Source organism: Myotis myotis, unplaced genomic scaffold, assembly GCF_014108235.1.
Source record: "Myotis myotis isolate mMyoMyo1 unplaced genomic scaffold, mMyoMyo1.p scaffold_m19_p_1, whole genome shotgun sequence".
Lineage (NCBI taxonomy): Eukaryota > Metazoa > Chordata > Mammalia > Chiroptera > Vespertilionidae > Myotis > Myotis myotis.
Window position 1 is genome coordinate 12,621,994 of NW_023416313.1, and position 22,040 is coordinate 12,644,033.

Below are 22,040 nucleotides of genomic sequence, written 5' to 3' on the forward strand. Positions count from 1 at the left end.
ATTCATCACCACAGGCAAGATTGCATGTATTTTTAGTGAGATACATGAGTACACATATATTTCCTACATGTGTACTCATATCAATTGCATGCTGCAGAGAGAAGAAGAAAAGAGAAATTGGTCCCTTGTTGTGGAAGTGTAATGAGTGTCGTTGCATTGAGTTGAGAAGAGGAGAAAACGGACACTTATTACGCGCATACCATCTGCCATTCACCCCACTAGGCACTTTTGCTGTGGCTCAGATGGTGTTTTCCAGAACCCCATGAAGTTGATATTTACATACAGAGAAGTTAGGTAAGAGGCAGAGATAGGACTGAACTCACCTCTGCTCAGCTCTGTGGCCTGTGTTCTTCCCACAATGCTTTGCAGTCTTGGAAGTCTTCAATAGTTAGGTTTGTAACTAATACCAATATTTTACAATTTTGTGAGAATACCTTCTTTGTCATAGAATTCAGAGACATTTTCATTTTCTTCCAAAATTACAAAAAAACAAAATATAGGACCTTATCATTTCTTGCCAAAAATATTGAAATAATCTGCCAACTGGTCTTTGTGCCCCTAGTGCCTTCTTTCTGCCACTTACCTCCAACATTGCCACTGAGTGACAGGTTTGCTTCTGCCCTTATTGGGTTCACTGTGACAACTCTTGCTTGTCTTTCAACACTTGCCTTAGAATGTTTCCTCTTGGTTAAGTTTGTCTGACAGAAGTAACTCTTGAATGCTTGCTTCTTGATTCACCCATAGTATTTTTGTACAATCTTCATAAAACTCATCTTGATGTGGTATACGATTTATTTGTCTAATATTAACTACACTGTAAGGATCTCAAAGGAAAGAGGATATGCAATTATTATTTGTACAATATATGAATGTGGACTAAAACATTAATTCACAAAGAAAGATTTCATTTAGTCTGAGACTCACCTAAGTTGTCAACAACAGACTTCATAGAGTTTATGTTTTGGTGTCAATCAGGGTAGGACTGGTGTATCACATTTTGATATTCACAGTAATTAGCTATGTGATATCTGATCTTGGAAAGTTAATCTTTTTGAGTCTTAGTTTCCTTTTGTTCTTATTAGTAATAATAATAGGACATCTTCTAAGCGTTATTGTAAGGGAAAGAATGAGGTGGTTGATATAAGCTGTTCGTGTAGAACTGACAGAGAGCTAAGACTCAAAAATTGTGCTTATTATAAACAATGAAATGTATCATAAAGATAGATAAAATAAGTTATATTTTATGTGTATAGTATAGAAATAAAACTAATATTCATCTAGTCACCATATTTCTAGAACCCTTCTCTAATATTTCCTCCTTAATCCTCTTCCCAAATGTATGAATTTTGCATTTATCAATTCCTTGCTTTTTGTTATGATTTTAGCACATGAGAATGCACAGCTAAAATGTTTTATTTAATTTTACATGTTTTGAACATGGTATAAGTGGGAATATATTGTGTGTATTTTTTGCAACTTGTTTTTCCCTCTCAATAATTTATTTGGGAGATTTATCCATGTTGATCTGTGTAGATGTTGTTCATTCATTCTTGCTCCTGTATAGTCTTTCAGTATATGACTATGCTCTAGTTTATTTATACTTTCACTGATTCATTGTCCTGACAAAGGAAATTGGCAGTTACCAACATGGATTTTGTTGTTGTTGCATCACGAATATATATATATATATAAATATATTTATTTATCTATCTCCTGGTCTACATTGTAGAAACAGGGTATATGGTGGTACATGAGTCACTGGGTTTTGATATATGTGTTCTTTCAACTTTACTAGCTATTTCCATAATGTTCTCCTTCCAATGGTGTATAAACATTCCTGCTATGCAATAATCTCTCTAATGCTTCATATTGCCCAACTTTTAAATGTATGCCAACTGTGTGGGTGTAGAATGGTATCTCATAGTGGTTTTCATTTGCAGTTCCCAGTTTTTTAATGATGTCTTACATTTTTAAAAATGTTTGCTAGCCATGTGTTTCTCCTTCTGTGAAGGAACTATTTGCTTCTTTGGGCCATTTTTCTATAGTGTTGTTGGTCTTTAAATCAAAATATCCAAATATAATTGTGGATTTGTGTATTATTTTGTAAGGGAAAGAATGAGGTGGTTCATGTGTTTTGAATGTCTTTTATTAGGTGTATAAACACTTAAAATTGTAATCCTCTTGTCCTGGCTGGGTAGCTCAGTTGGTTAGAGTGTCATCCCAATACACCAAGGTTTCAGATGCTGTCTCTGGTCAGAGCACATACAAGAATCAATCAATGATTACATAAATAAGTAGAACAACAAATTGATTTCTCTCTCCCTCTCTCTCTCTCACCCTTCTCCCACCCCCTTTCACTCTCTGTGCTTACCTCCCTCTTATTCTCTAAATTCAATAAATAATTTTTTTTAAAAAAATCTTTATTGTTGAAAGTATGAGCCCCTTTCCCCCCATTGACCCCTTCTAGTCCCCCGTCCCCACCCCAAGCCTTCACCACCTTATTGTCTGTGTCCATGGGTTAAGAATATATCATACAAGTACTTTGGTTGATCTCTTTCCACCCCCACCCCACTTCCCTCTGAGATTCCACAGTCTGTTCCATGCTTCTATGTATCTGGATCTATTTTATCCAACATTTTATTACTAGTATGTTCATTCGATCCCACATACGAATGAGATCATATGATACTTGTCTTTGCCTTATTTCACTTAGCATGAATTCAGAAAAATGACTTCAAAAAATGTAATCCTCTTGATAAATTGATCCCTTCAATATCTTATCACTGACTAGATGCCCGGTGCATGAATTCGTGCATGGGTGGGGTCCCTCGGGGTGGCCTGTGGGGATCGGACTGAAACTGGCAGTCCAACGCCGCCTGCTGCTCCTACCTACTGTTCCCGCTCATCCTGGCCCCAATGCAGCTGCTGTGGCTTGCATCCAGTAAGTCCCTATCAGGACAGCCTCGCACCACTGCAGTGGCACTCACGAGTCGTGAGCCCTGTGTCTGGTGCCCATCCCAAGGGGGGTGGGGAGGGGACCAGGATGCCATCAGCCCTCTGGGTGGGTGGTGGGATGCGCTTGCCAGCTCAGGATCTGGATCCCTCCCACTGACATTTGCGCTGGTTGTCCGGTGCCACCTGGCGGCTGCTTCTATATCATTACTTCCTTGTGGAGCGTCTAGGACGGGGAAGCGGCCCCAAAGTGCCTGAGGCCACTTCCAGGAGTCCAGTGGCACTGTCAGGATCATGCTGGTGGCACCGGTCCTTTGGTACCTGGCCAGTTCTCTGGAGATTGGACCTGCAGGACTACTGATGGAGTGAGTGGCTGCTGCTGGGCTGGTAGGCTGCCTGGAAGGGTAGGTAAGTTGAGTGGCGCTCCCGCTGTTGGAGAACACTGACCACCAGGGGGCAGCTCCTGCATTGAATGTCTGCTTCCTGGTGCTCAGTGTGCATCATAGCGACTGGTCCACCGGTTGTTCAGTGGTTAGGTTTTCGGTCGGTCCTGCCTACCGCCCCCACTCATCCTGGCCCAGCTGGGCCTGTCCCAGTCCTGATTGGGAGAGGCTCGCACCACCACAGCAGCGCTTACCAGCCACAAGAACTGCATCTGGCTCCCATCCCAAGAGGGTTGGGGGAGTCCGGGACTCGGGACTCGATCCCCGCAGGCCACCTGTTGGAAGCCAATCTACCCTGGCTGCTTGAGGCAGTCCCTGCAGGGATGTTTCAAGGGACCTGGCATATATGGCATATTGTTCTTAATATGTTTGCTCCCCTCTTAACAGCTATGTGTTTTAAACATGACCACCTCCCTGAGAAAGGTTGTTTCCCCAGAGGGGTGGTTGGTCACTTTGATCTTTGCTTGGAGTGACCTCCTTCAGTTACTTCCTGTAGCTTAGTGGAACAATAGAGTAACCTTGGAATGGAGATGGGAAGCCCCCTGGCCTTTTGTATAGAATGGATAGGATTGGGACGAAATAGTATAAATACAGATGCTAGATGACAATAAAGAGAGGAACCTGGCTATGATGATCACCTGAACACTGCCTCCGTGTCATTCATTCTTCGCCGACTCTGTTCACACCTTTGGGAACCCCTGGACCTGCTGGGGCTGGACCCCAGCAGCCACCCCAAGGGACCCCACCTGTGCATGAATTCCTGCACTGGGCCTCTAGAATATAGATAATATTCTTGCTCAGAAATCTACACTTGTATCAACAGAACTACAACAGCTTTTTTTGATTAGTGTTAGCATGGTACATGTTTTTCAAACTGTCATTTTTAACCTTTTGTCTTTATTTTTGAAGTGAGTTTCTTGTATGTAGTATATGGCTAAGTTTAGTTTTTTTATTCAATCTGATGATCTCTTTGAATTGGGTTGTATAGACTCATTTACATTTAATGAAATTATTGGTCAAAGTTCAAGTGGTATTATACCACTTCATGTGTAATCAAAGACATTGTTTTAACACTATGTTACTAGCCTGTGATATAATTAAAGACTCTTATAACAGCATACTTCCACTTCTCCTCTCTTGGCCTTGTGCTACTGCTACCATGCATTTTATACTTACTAGTTCATATATTATCAATGCTATTCTACATTATTATTAGTTTTCTTTAAATAATAAATTATCTATTAAAGAGATTTAAATAATAAATATCTTACATATTTACCCATGTAGTTACCATTTCTGGTGCTCTTCTTTGTGTAGATCCATATTCCCATCTGGTATCTCTGCCTGAGGACTTTTTAAAATTTATTATGGGAAGGTTTTCAGGTGAGGAGTTCTTTGAGCTTTTGTATGTCTGGAAAAGTATTTAGCCTTTACTTTTGAAACATATTTTTACCAGGGTTAGACTAATTGGACAGATTTTCCCCTTTCATTATGTTAAGGATGTTACTCCACTGTTTCCATGCTTGCATTTTTTTTTTTTTTGACAACAAATCTACAGTATTTTGATTTTTGTTCCCCTAGACATTATGTCCTTTCCCTCTGGTTATTTTTCTCTTCATGACCAGTTTTGAGCAAGTTTGATTATGGTGTGCTTTGGCACATTTTTCTTCATTTGTTTTGTGCTTGGGGCTCATTGATTTTGGAGTTATGGGTGTTATAGTTTTCATCTTCCAACATTTTTTTCCTGTGTCCTTCCTTTCTTTTCCTTTGGATATTCAAATTACATGCATATTAAGCTGATTGAAGGTGCCCCATGAGTCACTGATCCTCTATTATATTGAGTCTTTTTTATACTGTTTCATTTTCAAAAGTTTCTATTGCTGTCTTCAAATGTACTAATCTTTTCTTCTGTGATGTTTAATCTACCATTAATTCCATCTGGCACATTTTTCCTCTTAGATATTGTAGTTTTATCTCTTGCAGTTCCATTTTGATTTTTTTTTTTATTTAAAAAGTCTTCCATTTATCTACTTACTTTTGTATTTACGAGTGAGATTGGCTTATAGCTTTTTTTTTTTGGTAGGGCCATTTTTTTAAAAAATTTTAGAATCAAGGACATTCTAACCACATAAAATGAGTTGAGATACTTTTTGATTTGTATTTTTTTATTTTCTGAACTATTTGGCAAGAGTCCTATTTACTAGAACTCAGTTGTACTGGTAGAACCAATTGGCATGGCATTTTGTTGTGGAACATATAAACTACTGATTAATTTTTAAATAGTTTAAAAAGATCTTTCAATTGTTTTACTTTTAGTTGAGCCAATTTTGATGTTTTAATATCTAGAATTTATCATTTCCATATAATTTTTCACATTTGTTTTTAAAAGTTTTAGAAACAATACACTCTTCTATCAGTATAATTGCTGTAGTTTCTGTAGCTATTTTTTCCTTTGCATTACTAATACTTTAAAATTTTATTTCTCATTTTAAAATTTTATTTTGTAGGGTTTATTATATTTTGTTAGACTTGTTTTTTTTTTTTTTTTTTTTAAAAAAAACACTACTATTTGTTTTTGATTATCATCTCTATCCTGGTTTGTTTTCTATTTTATTATTTCTGATCTTATCTTATGTTTCTCCTACTTATGTCACCTTCCGTTCTCCTTTTTCTCCTCCTTTTTCTCCTCCTCCATTTCTTCTCCCTCTTCCTCTTTGTTCTTTATATCTTTAAAGTGAGATACTCGGCTCACTAACTCTGAGGCTTACTTCTGGTCTAATATGCGCATTAAAGCTTTCTCTCTAAATATTTTAAACTAGATCCCACAATATCTTAATACTTATTTTTTGCTAGTTAGTTTTTTATGGTTTCTGGTGACAACTATAATGCCTTCTTTAAGTTGTTCAGATGTACCTTTCCAGATAGCTGAACTTTTTGGGATTTCTAATGTTCTTCAGACATTACTAGTAAACTCTTGCACAGTGTATTAGAGATTGTCATAGTCATTTCTCCAACACTTTGAAATTTATGGAGTCTTTATTTATGGATCAATTTGTGCTTGACTTTCATAATGGTTTTGTCTGCTTGAGAAGAATGGAGAGAATGGAGTGTATTCTTCAGTAGTGGTGTTCGTTATGGCGCAGTGTCATCTATATCCATTAGATCAAGCTCGTTCATATATGTCATCCTTATTCTCTCTTTCTCAGTTACTGAGAGAGGTTTTGGCATCAAGGTTATTCTAGCCACATCAAATGAGTTGAGGAACTCTTCCTTTTTATTTTCTGGAATGATTTGTGCAAGAATAACATTTTATTTTGTTTTTTTTTTACTAGTAATTTTTGGTAAAACTCATATGTTGAATAAAATCTCCCATGATGAGGTGGGTTTGTCAATGTTGCTTTTCAGTTTTGTCACTTTTTGCTTCAGATATTTTGAAACTAGATTCTAGATGCATGCACATTAAAACAGTGTTGTCATTATGTAGGGACCGCATTATCTTCACGAATGCTTTATTCCTTGCAGTCCATAGCTGTTTTTTGGAGGGCAGGGATATCTTTTATTCATGTTTTGATTCCCAATTTATATATATATTTTATAGAAATATAGGTGAATTTGTAAACAGCATGTCACTGAAGTAAAATTTTTAAAAAATCTAGTATGACTATATTTCTCTTTTATCTGAGGACTTTAGATCATTGACTTGCATTCTCATAAGTGATCATTTATACCTTGTCCTACCAACTTATTTTATGTTTTTATTTTTCTTACCATTTATATGTGTGTATTTTTTTCTGATTCTCTTGTTCTTTTTTTTATATATTTTTCCCCCCATCTGGTATAATAGTTAAGAATGTGGGATCTGGAAATCAAATGTCACCACTAGCCTAATTTTATAATCCCCAGGCATGTTGCTATATGTTTGTCTCACATGTATATGTTAAAAATACATGGATTGTCATGTATTTTTAAATATACAAAACATGATAAACATATCATATATTTATACTCTTTGAAATGACAGAGTGAAATCTGTTATCTTAGAGCAATTTTGGGTTTGTGGAAAAATAGAGCAGATGGTCGAGCAGTGGTTCTCAACCTTCCTAATGCCTTGACCCTTTAATACAGTGCCTCATGTTGTGGTAACCCCGTTTTATTGTTACAAATTGAGCATAATTAAAGTATAGTGATTAATCACAAAAACAATAAGTAATTATATATGTGTTTTCAGATGGTCTTAGGCAACCCTTGTGAAAGGGTCGTTCGACCCCCAAAGGGGTCGCGACCCACAGGCTGAGAACCGCTGGTCTAGAGCGTTACCATATAACCCATTGTCCAAGTTACTCCACCATTAACCTCTTGCATTAGTGTGGGACATTTGTTGCAACTGATGAAGAAATATTCATACATTATTAACTAAGTTCACATTTATGGTTTTGACAAAGGTCTAATGATATGTATTCATCATTACAGTATTACACAGAATAGTTTCTTTGCCCTGAAAACATCTCTACTCCACTTATTCACCCCTGTATACATTCTTTTGAAATATATATATATATATATATATATATATATATATATATCTTGACTTTAGAGAGAGAGGAAGGGAAAGGGATAGAGATATAGAAACATCTGTAATGAGAATCATGGACTAGCTGCCTCCTGAATACCCCCTACTGGGAATTGAGCCTGCAACCTGGGTATGTGCTCTGAAGGGGAATGGGACCATGACTTCTCAGTTCATAAGTCTATGAACTGGCTGGGCATTCTTTTGAATCTTGATTTTTTGCCCTTTTGTTGTTCTTGAACATTATAATTTTCAGGGTAGCTTAGTCCATCTGATCTGCTATAACAAAATAGCACAGACTAGGTGGCTAATAAACAACAACCATTTATTTCTCATAGTTCTGCATGCTGGAAGTTCAAAGTCAGATTGCCATCATGGCTGGGTGAGGGCCTTCTCTCACAGATAGACTTGTATCCTCAAATGGCAGAGGGAGCTCTGGAGCTCTGTGGCCTCTTTTGTAAAAGCACTAATGCTATCCCTGAGGGTTCTACTCTTATGACCTAATGACCTCCCAAAGACCTACCTCTTAATTGATCACATCAGGCATTGGGATTTCAACATACAAATTTTGGGTGGGAGGAGAACACTCAGACCATAGCAGGAGGTTATTATCTATTCTCTGATTCATCCATTTTCAGTGTTGATTAGTGTTTCCTCTCCATTGATACACCTTAAATTAATTATCTGTCCTACTGTTGATAGGGTGTAAGTTGTTTCCAGGATTTTGCTATAATAGACGATACTGCCTCAATATATTATAGATTCCTTGCCTCATATAATCTCTCTGTGAAAGTATATGAGTGTGTCTGCAGGGTGTCCACTTTGAAGGGGAATTAGGGAGTCATGGGATTTTTTAAAAGAATTAATTCTTTATACTATAAAATGTATTCTAACTACCTCTTTAAACAAAATTTCTATATGAACCTAATGAATCTAACCTAATTTTTACTTTCTGTTCCTCTAATGTGCAACATTCTCTTACCTCTGAGTTTAGTCAAATCCTAACTCTCCTTTTCTCTAACTTCCAGCCATCCCCGCCTTGATAATCCAGCATTTCTTTCATGCTTCAGTCTTAAGTCATTTCTGTAAGAGATTTCTGACTTGATCCAACATCTGGATAAAGGCCACTCCCTGGTTACCTGGCGGAAGCCTTCGGGTTGACTATTTCCCACTTGCCTATAGCTAAATTCCCCAAGGTCAGGAAGCAATCAGAGTTCACCCCCCGGTCCCCTGTGCTCAGCACAGTGCCTGACACAGAACGTTGTATACATGAGTGAATGTACGGCACCAGGGTTATCTCAGCAACTTACCTACAAATCACTGACTGGGTCATCACAAGCTCAATTGTTAAATAACAGGAGAATAGGCTTCAAGTGTAGAGGACCAAAGATAAGACCTCAGGACTTGGTCATGGACATCAAGGACAGGGCGTGTCAGGTGTCAGGCATGGCCAAGGGAAATGTTCATAAGGAGATGTTTTCAACTCAGACATTTTGAGCGAGCACCTGCCTGACTTGACCAGCCAGGAGATCCTCAGATAATGAACCATGAAATCCTGCTACGTGGCAGCACTATGCAATAATTTTTCATTTGCCACCAGTCCGCTTCAGGGATCAAGGACAGCAGAACACATAACCGGCTCGCGCATGTTATTGTAAAAGCATATTTTAAAGTTACAAATATGGTACATTGAGTTAATGAGGTATGTTCTTGTGGCGACAAATATTTACATTCCACATATGCCCGTGGATGTCAAGAGTGTAAGTGTTTCATTTTCTTTTTCTCAGGAGGCTGGGATGCAGATGGAAAAGGCCCTAGTGTCTGGGACACATTCACCCATCAGGGAGGAGACAGAGTTTTCAAGAACCAGACTGGCGATGTAGCTTGTGGCAGCTACACTCTGTGGGAGGAAGATTTGAAATGTATCAAACAGCTTGGATTGACTCATTACCGCTTCTCTCTTTCCTGGTCACGTCTGTTACCTGATGGGACGACAGGTTTCATCAACCAGAAAGGCAAGTGTTTCTTAAAAATAGAAGGTTGCAGCTTTAATTCAAGGTTATTGCTGCAGCCTGGCATAATTAATCCAGTATGCTATTCTGCCGTGTAGCTTGGAAATTGCAAGTTTTGGGAGTGATTATGGGATACATTTTTTGAAATGGGCTTGCATTAGCTTTCTCAATAATATTCTGGATTCCCTTAACTGCAGATCTTTGTTGGGAGGGGGTAAGGAATAGATGGGCAGGAAGAGGGTTGGAATAAGTGTTTTATCTACATAAGGTCTTATTGGAGTGTTAACTTGAAGGTGAATTTTCAGGAGTTGTGTATACATTGGTTTCAGTTGTATTGCATGGGGATGAGTTAGGAAAAGCCCTGGAAAACTCAAGGTGATTCTGAGCATTTTATAGAAGCTGAATTCATGGAGCTAATGAACTAGCACAGAGGCTAGCACCAAGGCATCTGGAGTCTATGTACCAGGGTTAAGAGCTAGGTACGTCACTTCCTATCTATGTAAGCATCGCTTGGGCATCTCTTGGTGCCTCCATTTCCCTACAAGTAGAAAGGGATACTATAGTTGTTCCTACTTCAAGAGTTGTTGGAAAATTCAATAAAATAATCTTTGTAGTCCTTACACTTGCTGGTATATCATAGAATCATTCGATAAGTGTTAGCTATTTTTTGTATTATGCCTTGTAATTCAAAGGATGGTGCCCTATTTGAGAGACTGTTATTTATGAGGCATTTATCATACATTTTTTGTGAAAGGTAAACTTATCACAGTTTACAGAGGTACACATCCAAATCCAGATATTTTGCAAATGATGGGTCTGGAAATTAAATCTAAGGTCTTCTTACCTCCTTCCACACAACAGGGCTGGCAAACGATGACCTGAGGGCCAAATTTGGCCTGCCACCTATTCTTGTCAATAAAGTATCACAACAAAGTCATGCCCAATCATTGCATGTTGTCTATGGCTGTTTTCCCACCACAGTGGCAGAATCGAGCATCTGGGGCTGAAGCATTTAGGCTACACGCCTAAAATGTTTACTATCTGGTTCTTTACATGAAAGTTTGTGACCCCTGCACTACAACATAATGGCCTCTTAATAAAGAACCTTTATTGCTACTTAGTCTTAGAAAAGATTTTACACTATTCCTAGTGTTGGAGGGAAGTGAGGCAAGGGAGGTGCCTAAGTTGCAAAATTTAAGGAGTCATTTAAGATAGGCAATTGCAGGCACCTGATGGAAGGACCCGCTTGCCTCAGCACACTTCCAACCTTCACTGATAGTAAGGGGTTCTGTGTGAGCGAGTGATCTGATTCCATACATAGTAAGAACAACATCTGATAACAATTTCTAGATAGCTGTGTGCACTTGCAATGCTCATTTTATGTCAGGTGGAATCTCTACCTTATGACATGGAACCACAGCTCATAGACTCACATGTCACCTAGGGCCTTAGAGTAGCCTCTACTCAATGGGAAAAACATAAGATTAGCAGGTTCATTGCTTGATTCTAAAGACATTAGCCCTATGACTAACTGCTGCTGGTTGAATGTATTCTTTCTGACATCACTAGCAAGTTTTATTTTTTATTTTGAACAAAAGTTAATTTTGTTCTTCAGTTTTAAAATGAACTCATACTTTCCTACCTTCTTAATCCATCACCTGTAGCTTCTCTGTTCTCTGGCACTATCATATCCCCCAGATCTAAAAACTAAGAGTTATCTTTGAATCTTCTCTTTGCATCTAGTTGGTTGTCAAATGTGACCCATGCTACTTATGTCTCTTTAACTTCTCCCCTCCTAGCCATCTTCTCTGCCTCTGCCCTACTTTAGGTGTTTATCATTCTCATGAAGGACTTTTTGATATATCCTTGACAAGTCTATCTACCTTCACTCTCTTTCTTTGTCTTTTAATTTTTTTTTTTATACAAAATGCTACCACAACAATTTTTCTAAAGCTTGGCCCAAGTCATTTGGTTTACATCATCCCTGCTAAAAACAAAACAACCTAAACATATATTTAGTCACCCCAAGCCTCAATGTACAGTCTATGCTCCTTCACATATCAGTCTGGGTTTTATTTGACTTAGTCTTAACGCATCCCTGACTCATGACAAAATGCAATTCCCCCATGTGTATGACCCATAATTCCCTGAGCTTGCACCCCACAGCTTGTTCAATATACTACATAATTTTCCACCTTTGTCAGAATTTTCTTAAGTTCTTCCTTTTGCCTGAAATGGTCTTTTCTTAACTCCCAGTTATACCCCCTGAATGTCTACCATCCTGTTAAGACCAACACAAATGTTTCCTCTTTTTAAAAATCTTCCCCTATTCCTAGACAAAAGAAATCTTGTTTTCTATTTTCATAGAACTTTGTAAAACTCTTAGGGTACTTCTCACATTCTTCTCTCTTAGTGTTATCATATCCCCTGTTAGACTGTGAACACATGAGTTGAATTCAATTCAACAATCATGTATTAATTGTCTGTGTGTCGGTTGTGCTTGGTACTCATAACGAAGATATGACAATCCCTTGAATTGCTTATGGTATAATGGGAGATAACTCTGTCTTGTTCATCCTGTGACCTAGTTCAGTGCCTTTCCAGGGGGAATTCAGTAATCATTTACTGAATTTAATCAAATAAGGTCAATAATAATCATTAAAATCACTCTCAGGGCAGGAAAGGTTGCTTTTAGTGAGATGTACTATGAGACACTCACTGTGCCTATTTTATGCCTGCTTTTGTTGATTGAATGCTCCTAATAGTCATATGGGTGAGAGAATTCTCTAACCAGAGGGTATCATGGTAACCTGGTTCTGAGCATAAATCTGCTAAAATGACAGGTTTCATTAGGGCTGATTCAACCCTATCTGATGTCATAAACCTAGTGTCTTTTCTCAACCCATTTACAACCTCACAGAAGGACTTGTATTATTTGTGCTACAGTTGCCTTGTTGGTAAAATGAAGTAGAAACACTCTATTACCACAATGCTGTACACTATTTTAATCCATGATTCTAGGAGTTTGTAGTTTTCACTGAGCTTCCATTTGGTTGGTAAAAAAAACACACACACACACAGAAAACTCAAAAACAGAATGAAAACATAACCCATCAGCTCATACTATAAGTCCATAATTCCTTATCTGAAATTCTAAAATCCAAGTCTCTGAATAATGAATCCTTTTTAGTGAGTTTAGTTCTAAAACTAATTTGGCAGCAAAAGCTGACCTAAATGGATATGAAAAAATCTTTATCATCTCAGTTTCTTCTGCTTGATGAGGATATTTATATATTTTACTGCAGAAATATTAAGGGATACTGATTCAGACACCACAAGGGGTGTTAAACTTAATATATGGTATTTCCTTTCTACAATCCAAATTTTTTGAGCACATTGAGCCCCAAGATTTTCAAATAAAGGGTGGTGAACATGTACCAATGACAATATATCAAGCTACTTGATACCAACTTCAGGTGGACAGAAGTTCATGGAAAACAGTGTAAGCCAGTAGTTCAAGGGCAGCAGGCAGAAAAGCTGGAGAGGGGTGGTGGTGAGACTGGAGTCTCTGGGGCCATCTGAACAATGAGGGGAAGTCACTCATGCAAATCTCACATGAGCATCATGCACCCCCAGCACGGAGCTTCTTGTGTTTGTCCAGCTTTTGTAAAACCAAAGCTGATTAATATCACAGGCTTCTCCATGAACAAGAGGGCACTGGAGGTCCTTCCAGGAGGCAGAATTTCAATAAGCAGCTGCTCACTCTTGTGCGGTGATCTGTTGAAGCAATTGGAACCATTTTAACTCAGAAAGGCCATGATTTTTTTTTCTTCTGTTTAAATATTTTCTCTAGGAGCATGAAAAAAAATTGGAAATCCCGTGTCACTGTTCTTTCCAAGAACCCCCCTTTGTGTGTGTGTATGTGTGTTTGACTCCCTATTTTAAAGCTTGATTAGAAGACATTTGGAAGCTTATAAAATACTGTGTTGCTAAATTGGAAGAATATTTTACAAAATGGAATTGTTACACAGTCTTTCTCTTTCAAATGTCAAGTATTCAAGGTTTAATAAGAAGAGATTGAGCTGGTAACTGAAATCACATATTTCTGTATTTCGCTACTGTTCAAGTGCATTTTCATATCTGCCACAAGTACGAGTTTCGGGTAATTAGTAAGAGACTCAAGTATTAGAAATAAAAGAAAAAGGAATGCTTATGTAGAATTTCTTGTTCACTTTAGGATTTAAAATATGAGCACACTTAGCAGGGATGTTAACTAAATAAATTAACACCAGAAACTGTTATTGATTTTTTTTTTTTTTTTTTTAAGACCAAAAAAGAACCAAGGATAGAAATCTCCTTCCTGGACTATCCTTTTTTTTTTTTTTTTTTTTTTTTTTTTTTTTTTTTTTATTGCTTAAAGTATTACAAAGGGTATTACATATGTGTCCATTTTATCCCCCCGCCCTAGACAGTCCCCTAGCCTCCCCTATCCCCCAATGTCTTATGTCCACTGGTTATGCTTATATGCATGCATACAAGTCCTTTAGTTGATCTCTTACCCCCCTACCTCCTGCCCCCCAAACCTCCCCGGCCTTCCTGCTGCAGTTTGACAATCTGTTTGAGGCAGCTCTGCCTCTGTATCTATTATTGTTCAAAAGTTTATAATGGTCTCTATTATCCATGAATGAGTGAGATCATGTGGTATTTTTCCTTCATTGACTGGCTTATTTCACTTAGCATAATGCTCTCCAGTTCCATCCATGACGTTGCAAATGGTAAGAGTTCCTTCCTTTTTAGAGCAGCATAGTATTCCATCGTGTAGATGTACCACAGTTTTCTAATCCATTCATCTACTGATGGGCACTTAGGCTGTTTCCAGATCTTAGCTATGGTGAATTGTGCTGCTATGAGCATGGGGGTGCATATATCCTTTCTGATTGGTGTTTCTGGTTTCTTGGGATATATTCCTAGAAGTGGGATCACAGGGTCAAATGGGAGTTCCATTTTCAATTTTTTAAGGAAACTCCATACTGTCTTCCATAGTGGCTGCACCAGTCTGCATTCCCACCAGCAGTGCACAAGTGTTCCTTTTTCTCCACATCCTCTCCAGCACTTGTCGTTTGTTGATTTGTTGATGATAGCCAGTCTGACAGGTGTGAGATGGTACCTCATTGTTGTTTTGATTTGCATCTCTCGGATGATTAGTGACTTTGAGCATGTTTTCATATGTCTCTTGGCTTTCTGAATGTCCTCTTTTGAAAGGTGTCTATTTAGGTCCTTTGCCCATTTTTTGATTGGATTGTTTATCTTCCTTTTGTTAAGTTGTATGAGTTCCCTATAAATTTTGGAGATTAGGCCCTTATCAGATATGACATTGGCAAATATGTTTTCCCACACAGTGGGTTTTCTCGTTGTTTTGTTGATGGTTTCTTTTGCTGTGCAGAAGCTTTTTATTTTGATGTAGTCCCATTTGTTCATTTTCTCTTTCGTTTCAAGTGCCCTAGGAGCTGTATCAGTGAAGAAATTGCTTCGGCATATGTCTGAGATTTTGTTGCCTTTGGATTCTTCTAAAATTTTTATGGTTTCCTGTCGTACGTTTAAGTCCTTTATCCATTTTGAGTTTATTTTTGTGTATGGTGTAAGTTGGTGGTCTAGTTTCATTTTATTGCATATATCTGTCCAATTTTCCCAACACCATTTATTGAAGAGACTATCTTGGCTCCATTGTATGTTCTTGCCTCCTTTGTCAAATATTAATTGAGCATATTGGTTCGGGCTGATTTCTGGGCTCTCTATTCTATTCCATTGATCTATATGCCTATTCTTGTGCCAGTACCAGGCAGTTTTGAGAACAGTGGCTTTGTAATACAACTTGATATCTGGTATTGAGATCCCACCTACTTTGGTCTTTTTCAGGATTGCTGCAGCTATTCGGGGTCTTTTTTTATTCCAGATGAATTTTTGGAGAGTTCGTTCTAGATCTCTGAAGTATGCCATTGGTATTTTAATGGGAAGTGCGTTGAATTTATAGATTGCTTTGGGTAGTATGGACATTTTAATGATGTTGATTCTACCAATCCATGAACACGGTATGTTCTTCCATCTGTTTATGTCTTCCTCTATATCTTTTTTTAACGTCCTGTAGTTTTCTGAGTAGAGGTCTTTTACCTCTTTAGTTAAGTTTATTCCTAGGTAGCTTAATTTTTTTGGTGCGATGGTAAACGGGATTGTTTTTATAATCTCTCTTTCTGAAAGTTCACTATTGGTGTATAGAAATGCCTCGGATTTCTTGGGGTTAATTTTGTATCCTGCTACATTGCCAAATTCATGTATTAAGTCCAGTAGCTTTTTGATGGAGTCTCTAGGGTTTTGTATGTATAATATCATGTCGTCTGCAAATAAGGACAGTTTTACTTCCTCTTTTCCAATTTGGATGCCTTTTATTTCTTCTTCTTGCCGAATTGCAATGGCTAACACTTCCAGTACTATGTTGAACAGTAGTGGTGAGAGGGGGCATCCCTGTCTTGTTCCTGTTCTTAGGGGAAATGGTGTTAGTTTTTGTCCATTGAGTATGATGTTGGCTGTGGGCCTGTCATATATGGCTTTTATTATGTTGAGGTATGATCCTTCTACTCCCACCTTGCTGAGAGCTTTTATCAAAAATGGGTGTTGAATTTTGTCAAATGCTTTTTCTGCATCAATTGATATGACCATGTGGTTTTTTTCTTTCAATTTGTTTATGTGATGTATCACGTTTATTGATTTGCGGATATTGTACCATCCTTGCATCCCTGGGATAAATCCTACTTGGTCATGGTGTATGATCTTTCTGATGTACTGCTGGATCCGATTTGCTAAGATTTTGTTGAGGATTTTGGCATCTATGTTCATGAGGGATATTGGCCTGTAATTCTCTTTCATTGTGTTGTCTTTACCTGGTTTTGGTATTAGGGTGATGCTGGCTTCATAGAATGAGCTTGGAAGTGTTCCTTCCTCTTGAATTTTTTGTAGTAGTCTGAGGAGGATAGGTTTTAGTTCTTCCTTGAATGTTTGGTAAAACTCCCCTGTGAAGCCGTCTGGTCCTGGGCTTTTGTTTGCTGGAAGCTTTTTGATGACTGCTTCAATTTCTTCCATAGTTATTGGCCTGTTGAGATTTTTAGATTCTTCCTGATTGAGTTTTGGAATGTTGTATTTTTCTAGGAATTTGTCCATTTCCTCCAGGTTGTCTAGTTTGTTGGAGTAGAGCTGTCCATAGTATTTTTTAACAATCATTTGTATTTCTGTGGGGTCTGTTGTTATTTCGTCTCTATCGTTTCTGTTATTGATTTCTTACTCTATGTTGAGCAATGTGGCAGCCCCCCTCTCCAAATTTGTCCACCTCCTAGTTCTTAGAAACTGTGAATATATTATTTTACCTGGCATAAGGGACTTTACAGACATGATTAAGGTAAGGGTCTCTTGCTGGGTAAAATCATCCTGGATTACCTGGGTGCTTCCAGTGTAATCACATACATCCTTACAATTGGGAGGCAAGAAGATCAGGAAGAGAGAAGATACATGGACTGGAGCAGAGCTCAGAAAGGAGAGAAGATGTTACTGTCCTGGCTTTGAAGATGGAGGAAGGGGCCATGAGCCATGAATGAAGGCAGCCTCTAGATGCCTGGATAGGAAAGGAAATGAATTCTCCTCGAAAGCCTCTAGAACAGCTGCAGTCCTGCTGACATCTTGATTTTAGCTCAGAGAGAATCATTTTGGATATCTGATGCGAGGACTGTAAGATAATACATCTGTGTTGTTTTAGGCTACTACTGGGTTTACGGTGATTTGTTACAGCAGCAGTTGGTGACTAATACAGGCAATGTGCCAAGGGAACCTATGGCAATGAAAGAAATTGATTGTGTGAGCCTGGAGAAGAGTGAACTTAGAGAATTATCATATGTTTGACACATGTAGCCACTCTATCAAAATTAATTCTGCACTAATACATTTATAGCCTAGGAGGATTCCAGTTCAATGATAGTTTATACTGAGACATCATTGTTTGCAAATTTCAGCCACACATTTTCCTCAGGGAATTTTCCCAATTTCTTTGTTCTACATAATCCTGCTCCACTCCTGGCCACAGCTGACTGGATGAGGGAAAGAGTTCTTTGTGACATTGGATTTGTGTAACCTCATTGAAGAAGGTCATCTTGATCTGTTGCTTTCTTTTTTCTCAGGGATGTTTGGAATTGAGGAGCAGAGAGGCTGAGTTGGTTGGTGGTGGGCCTTGGCAGATGAGATGGCCATTTTGAAACATGGCAAATTGGATGCATAAAGAAAACTGGCTCTGTGAGAAAGCCAGCCACATAGTTGGTGTATCCAGAAAAGCTGGGATGAGAGAGATCAGAATTTCCTGACACAAAGATTTTTTCAGTTCCCAGCTTTGAGTTCCATTTGCAATCATTTTCTGTTATTTGGTATTTGATATCTCTTGATCATTTCAAAGAATACTCACTGCATCCCAATACCAACCAGTCACCAGCCCCTACTGCCACCTTTATATTTGATTTAATCCGAGTGGGTTGTATTTTTCTTATATCCAAAAGCTCTTTAGCTCAAATATGCTTCATATTTCCAATGGTCAAATAAAAATAAATAGTCTTAATTAAGACAGAGACGATGGTAGTAACAATATAAGAAGAACATGAAAGTGTCAATAATTAAAATAACCAATCCTTTTCAAATATCCAGATGCAGAGCAGGATTCAAGTGACAGCTAAGGCTTCAAGACCCCTAGATTGGTATCAGATGATCATTTATAATATGCATTTATGCAGAGAATTGTATCAGTCTGGTAAAACTAAAGAACACCTTGATGGTTTTTCCTATTTTGATACTCACTACACACATGAGGTGGCACTCTTACTATTCCTCTTTACAGATGAAGAAACTTGGGTGTCGAGAGGCCAGGTGCTTTGTCCATGACCCTTTGACTGAATTGTCTGACTCCAGAGCTCTAATCTTAAAAACCTCCCTCCACTGCATCATGGGAAAGTTTGCAGAAGGTCTAACACCAAATAAAACGTACAGACCAGAAATAAAATGCTCCATTCTAGGATGTTAAGGATTAATTATGAAATCCCTTTGTTGTTCAGCCATGCTGATGTGTGAGAAAAAAATTAAGTAAATTTTTAATCTTCAATATAACTGAGAATTACCATGTTGTTTTAATTACATTGATTGCTATCATTAATGACTATGCCATATCTAATAATGCTTACAGGATATAAATCATCGATTCCTCCCCAAAAGATAAACAATATCTGAGCCAGATCACCAAAGTAGGTGATTGTTAAGGCGAGAAAAACAGAATCCCTACATTTCTGGTTCTGAAACATCAGTAAATGGGAGAAATGGAATGTCACTGTGGGAACGGTCAGTCTTTGCAGTGAGACAAATGGGTTTAAATGTTGGCTGTGCCATATGACAACATGGGCACTTTAAGTCCAGTTTTCACTCTCGCAGAATCTCAGTTTTCCCTTATGTTTATTAAGGATAAAAATGCCCACCTCTTGGACTTAAGTATGAAAGCAATAAATAAAAATTGATATCTTTATATGCAAAGGCAATGGAAGGAATTGGCTCTGTGAACCTTAACACAACCAATTCCAAGATGATTCCATTATACCAACTTTGAATATCCCATTTTACAAATGATGATGTGTGGGTTTTACAGAGGTCAAGAGTTAGGATGATGGAATGGTCTTTCATTGAGAGAGAAAAGAAAAATTTTATAAATTTTGGTGAGTGTATTAGTTTTTTATTGATGCTGTAACAAACTACCACAAACTTAGCTGCGTACAACAACACACATGTATTACCTTAGAATTCTGTCAACCCAAATTCTGACAGGTCTGGCCAAGCTGCGTACAGGGCTGTGTTTTTTTTTGTTGTTGTTGTTTGTTTTGTTTTGTTTTTCTGAAGAATGCAGTCCTGTTCTTGGCTTTTTCAAGTTGTCAGGAGAATTCAGTTTCTTGTGATTGTTGGGCTGAAGTCTTCATTTCCTCGATGGTTGTCAGCTGAGCACCATTTTCAGCTTCCAGGGTCCACCTACATTTCTTGGTTCATGGCTCCCATCTTCCATATTCAAAGTCAGCAATAATGAGGGGAGCCCATCTCATGTTGTCAGGTTTTCTGTTACCTCTTTCTGACCAACTCTTCTGCCATCCACTCCTACTTCTCAGGACTCTTGTGGTTAGATTGGGCCTACCTGAGCAATAGAAAAATCATTCCATTAATCACATCTGCCAAGTCCCTTTTGCTATGTACTAGTAAAGTAACTCATTCACATGTTCCATGGACAACTTGGGGTAGGGTGGAGGTCTTATTCTGACTACCCAGTGATTAATGGCATTCAATGGGTCTTCCAAGTATGGGGTTGTTATCCATGATTCACATTATGTTCCAGTTTGCAAAATAAATGAGCCATTGTTTAAAATACCGACTTTTATAAACAGGCAGACAGCACATGACCTCGCATAATTTGGCTTCTGCTTACCTCTCACCATTCTGATACCTCCTCTGATGAGCTGTATGCTCTCCTCATACTGAACTTTCAGTTTTCAGAAAAATCCATATGCTTCTAAGAGAATAAATATGCAAACGACAATGGCCAGGCCATATTTGAGGATGAAATTCAGATCAACTATGAAGCCCGGGAAGGCAACTGGAGACTCTGCAGCAATCACCCCGGAAAAGTCAGAACTTGGTCAACAACTGCCAGCTTCTCTGTTTATAGGCTCCCCTGACTTCTGCTTCCAATTCAGAATCAAGCAGAGATAGCCAAATATATTCCCCAAACCAAGTGTTTAAGATGCCCCACATCTGCCCTGTGCCAAAAACCTCTAATCAGCATGTACACAAAGGTCCCCCCTTTATCACTATAAAACTTTCCCTCTTTCCTGACAGCCTTTGAGTCTCTGCCAAATGCAAGTGCTGATGGCTGACTCCCTCGCTATAGCAAGCTCTGTTCACATTTGGGTTTTGTTGTTGTTGTTCGTGTGTGTGTGTGTGTGTGTGTGTGTGTGTGTGTGTTTTATTTCCATACTTCCTTTCTTCTTTTGACATTTGCTTTCCCCTTTTCTCTTCTTGGATCACCCTTTTCTTTTTGCCTTCTGAGTAACTTCCATTTATCCTTTGAGTATCAGCTTAGATGTCACTAATGACAATAATAATAATATTAGTAATAACAACAATAATAATAATAATAATAATAATAATAATAGTTAGAATGGTGGCTAACCTATTCTAAGCCTTTATCTTATGCCAACAACAATACTAAGCATATTCACGTTTTCAACTCTTTAAACTCACATAGCAATTATTGAACTGGGTTTCTATTATTGTTCACATTTTACAGAAAGGGAAAGATAGTTCAGAAAGATGAAGTCACTTGCCAAGGTCACTGAGATAGTGCAGGAGTTGACATAGAATTTAGGTAGCTTGGCATCATGGTTCCCTTTTTAAACTGTCATGCTACATTGCTTTTAGAACAAATTGTCAAATGCTCTCAGTTTGCAATGGGTATTCTTTATCACTGGCTTAAATAGCATTCTGTACTTGGTCTTTACCTAGTAAGACTGTATTGTAATTGTTTATGAATTTATCTAGAGTCCCTACTAAATTATAAGCTCCCTGAGGACAAGGACAGTGTTTCATCTTACATCTATGTTTAAGTCCGGTGTACAGTAGCTTCTCTATAAATGTGCATTTAAGAAATGCATAAATTAATGATTGACTGAAGGAAACAGATACAAATGTCTATCTTGTTACTTTTTTTAAAAAAATTTGAGGATACTGTGTTAAAGGAAAGGGAAAGGGACCCTATTTCTAGGCAAACTTTTAATGTAACACAATTCTAATATGAATTTATAATTATTGTCCAGGAAACAACCTTTCCAAAGCAAGGATAGCTTATCTCTTCTCAGTGTAGGCTACCTTAACTTGAAAAGACTATATGAGGAGAGGCTGATGATAGTACTTTGTGTGATTTTAGTATAAGAGTAAGGAGATAGCCTACACTGA

At 38.1% G+C, this 22,040-nt stretch overlaps 1 protein-coding gene across 1 annotated transcript in view; it reads left to right on the top strand.

Moving 5' to 3' along the window:
* Positions 1 to 22,040, top strand: part of LOC118650498 (cytosolic beta-glucosidase) — a 118,112-nt gene that overhangs the window by 26,037 nt on the left and 70,035 nt on the right. Inside the window, exon 2 of the mRNA XM_036298942.1 lies at positions 9,750 to 9,977. Within this exon, the coding sequence (XP_036154835.1) occupies positions 9,750 to 9,977 (228 nt within the window). The remainder of the gene's footprint in view (positions 1 to 9,749; positions 9,978 to 22,040) is intronic.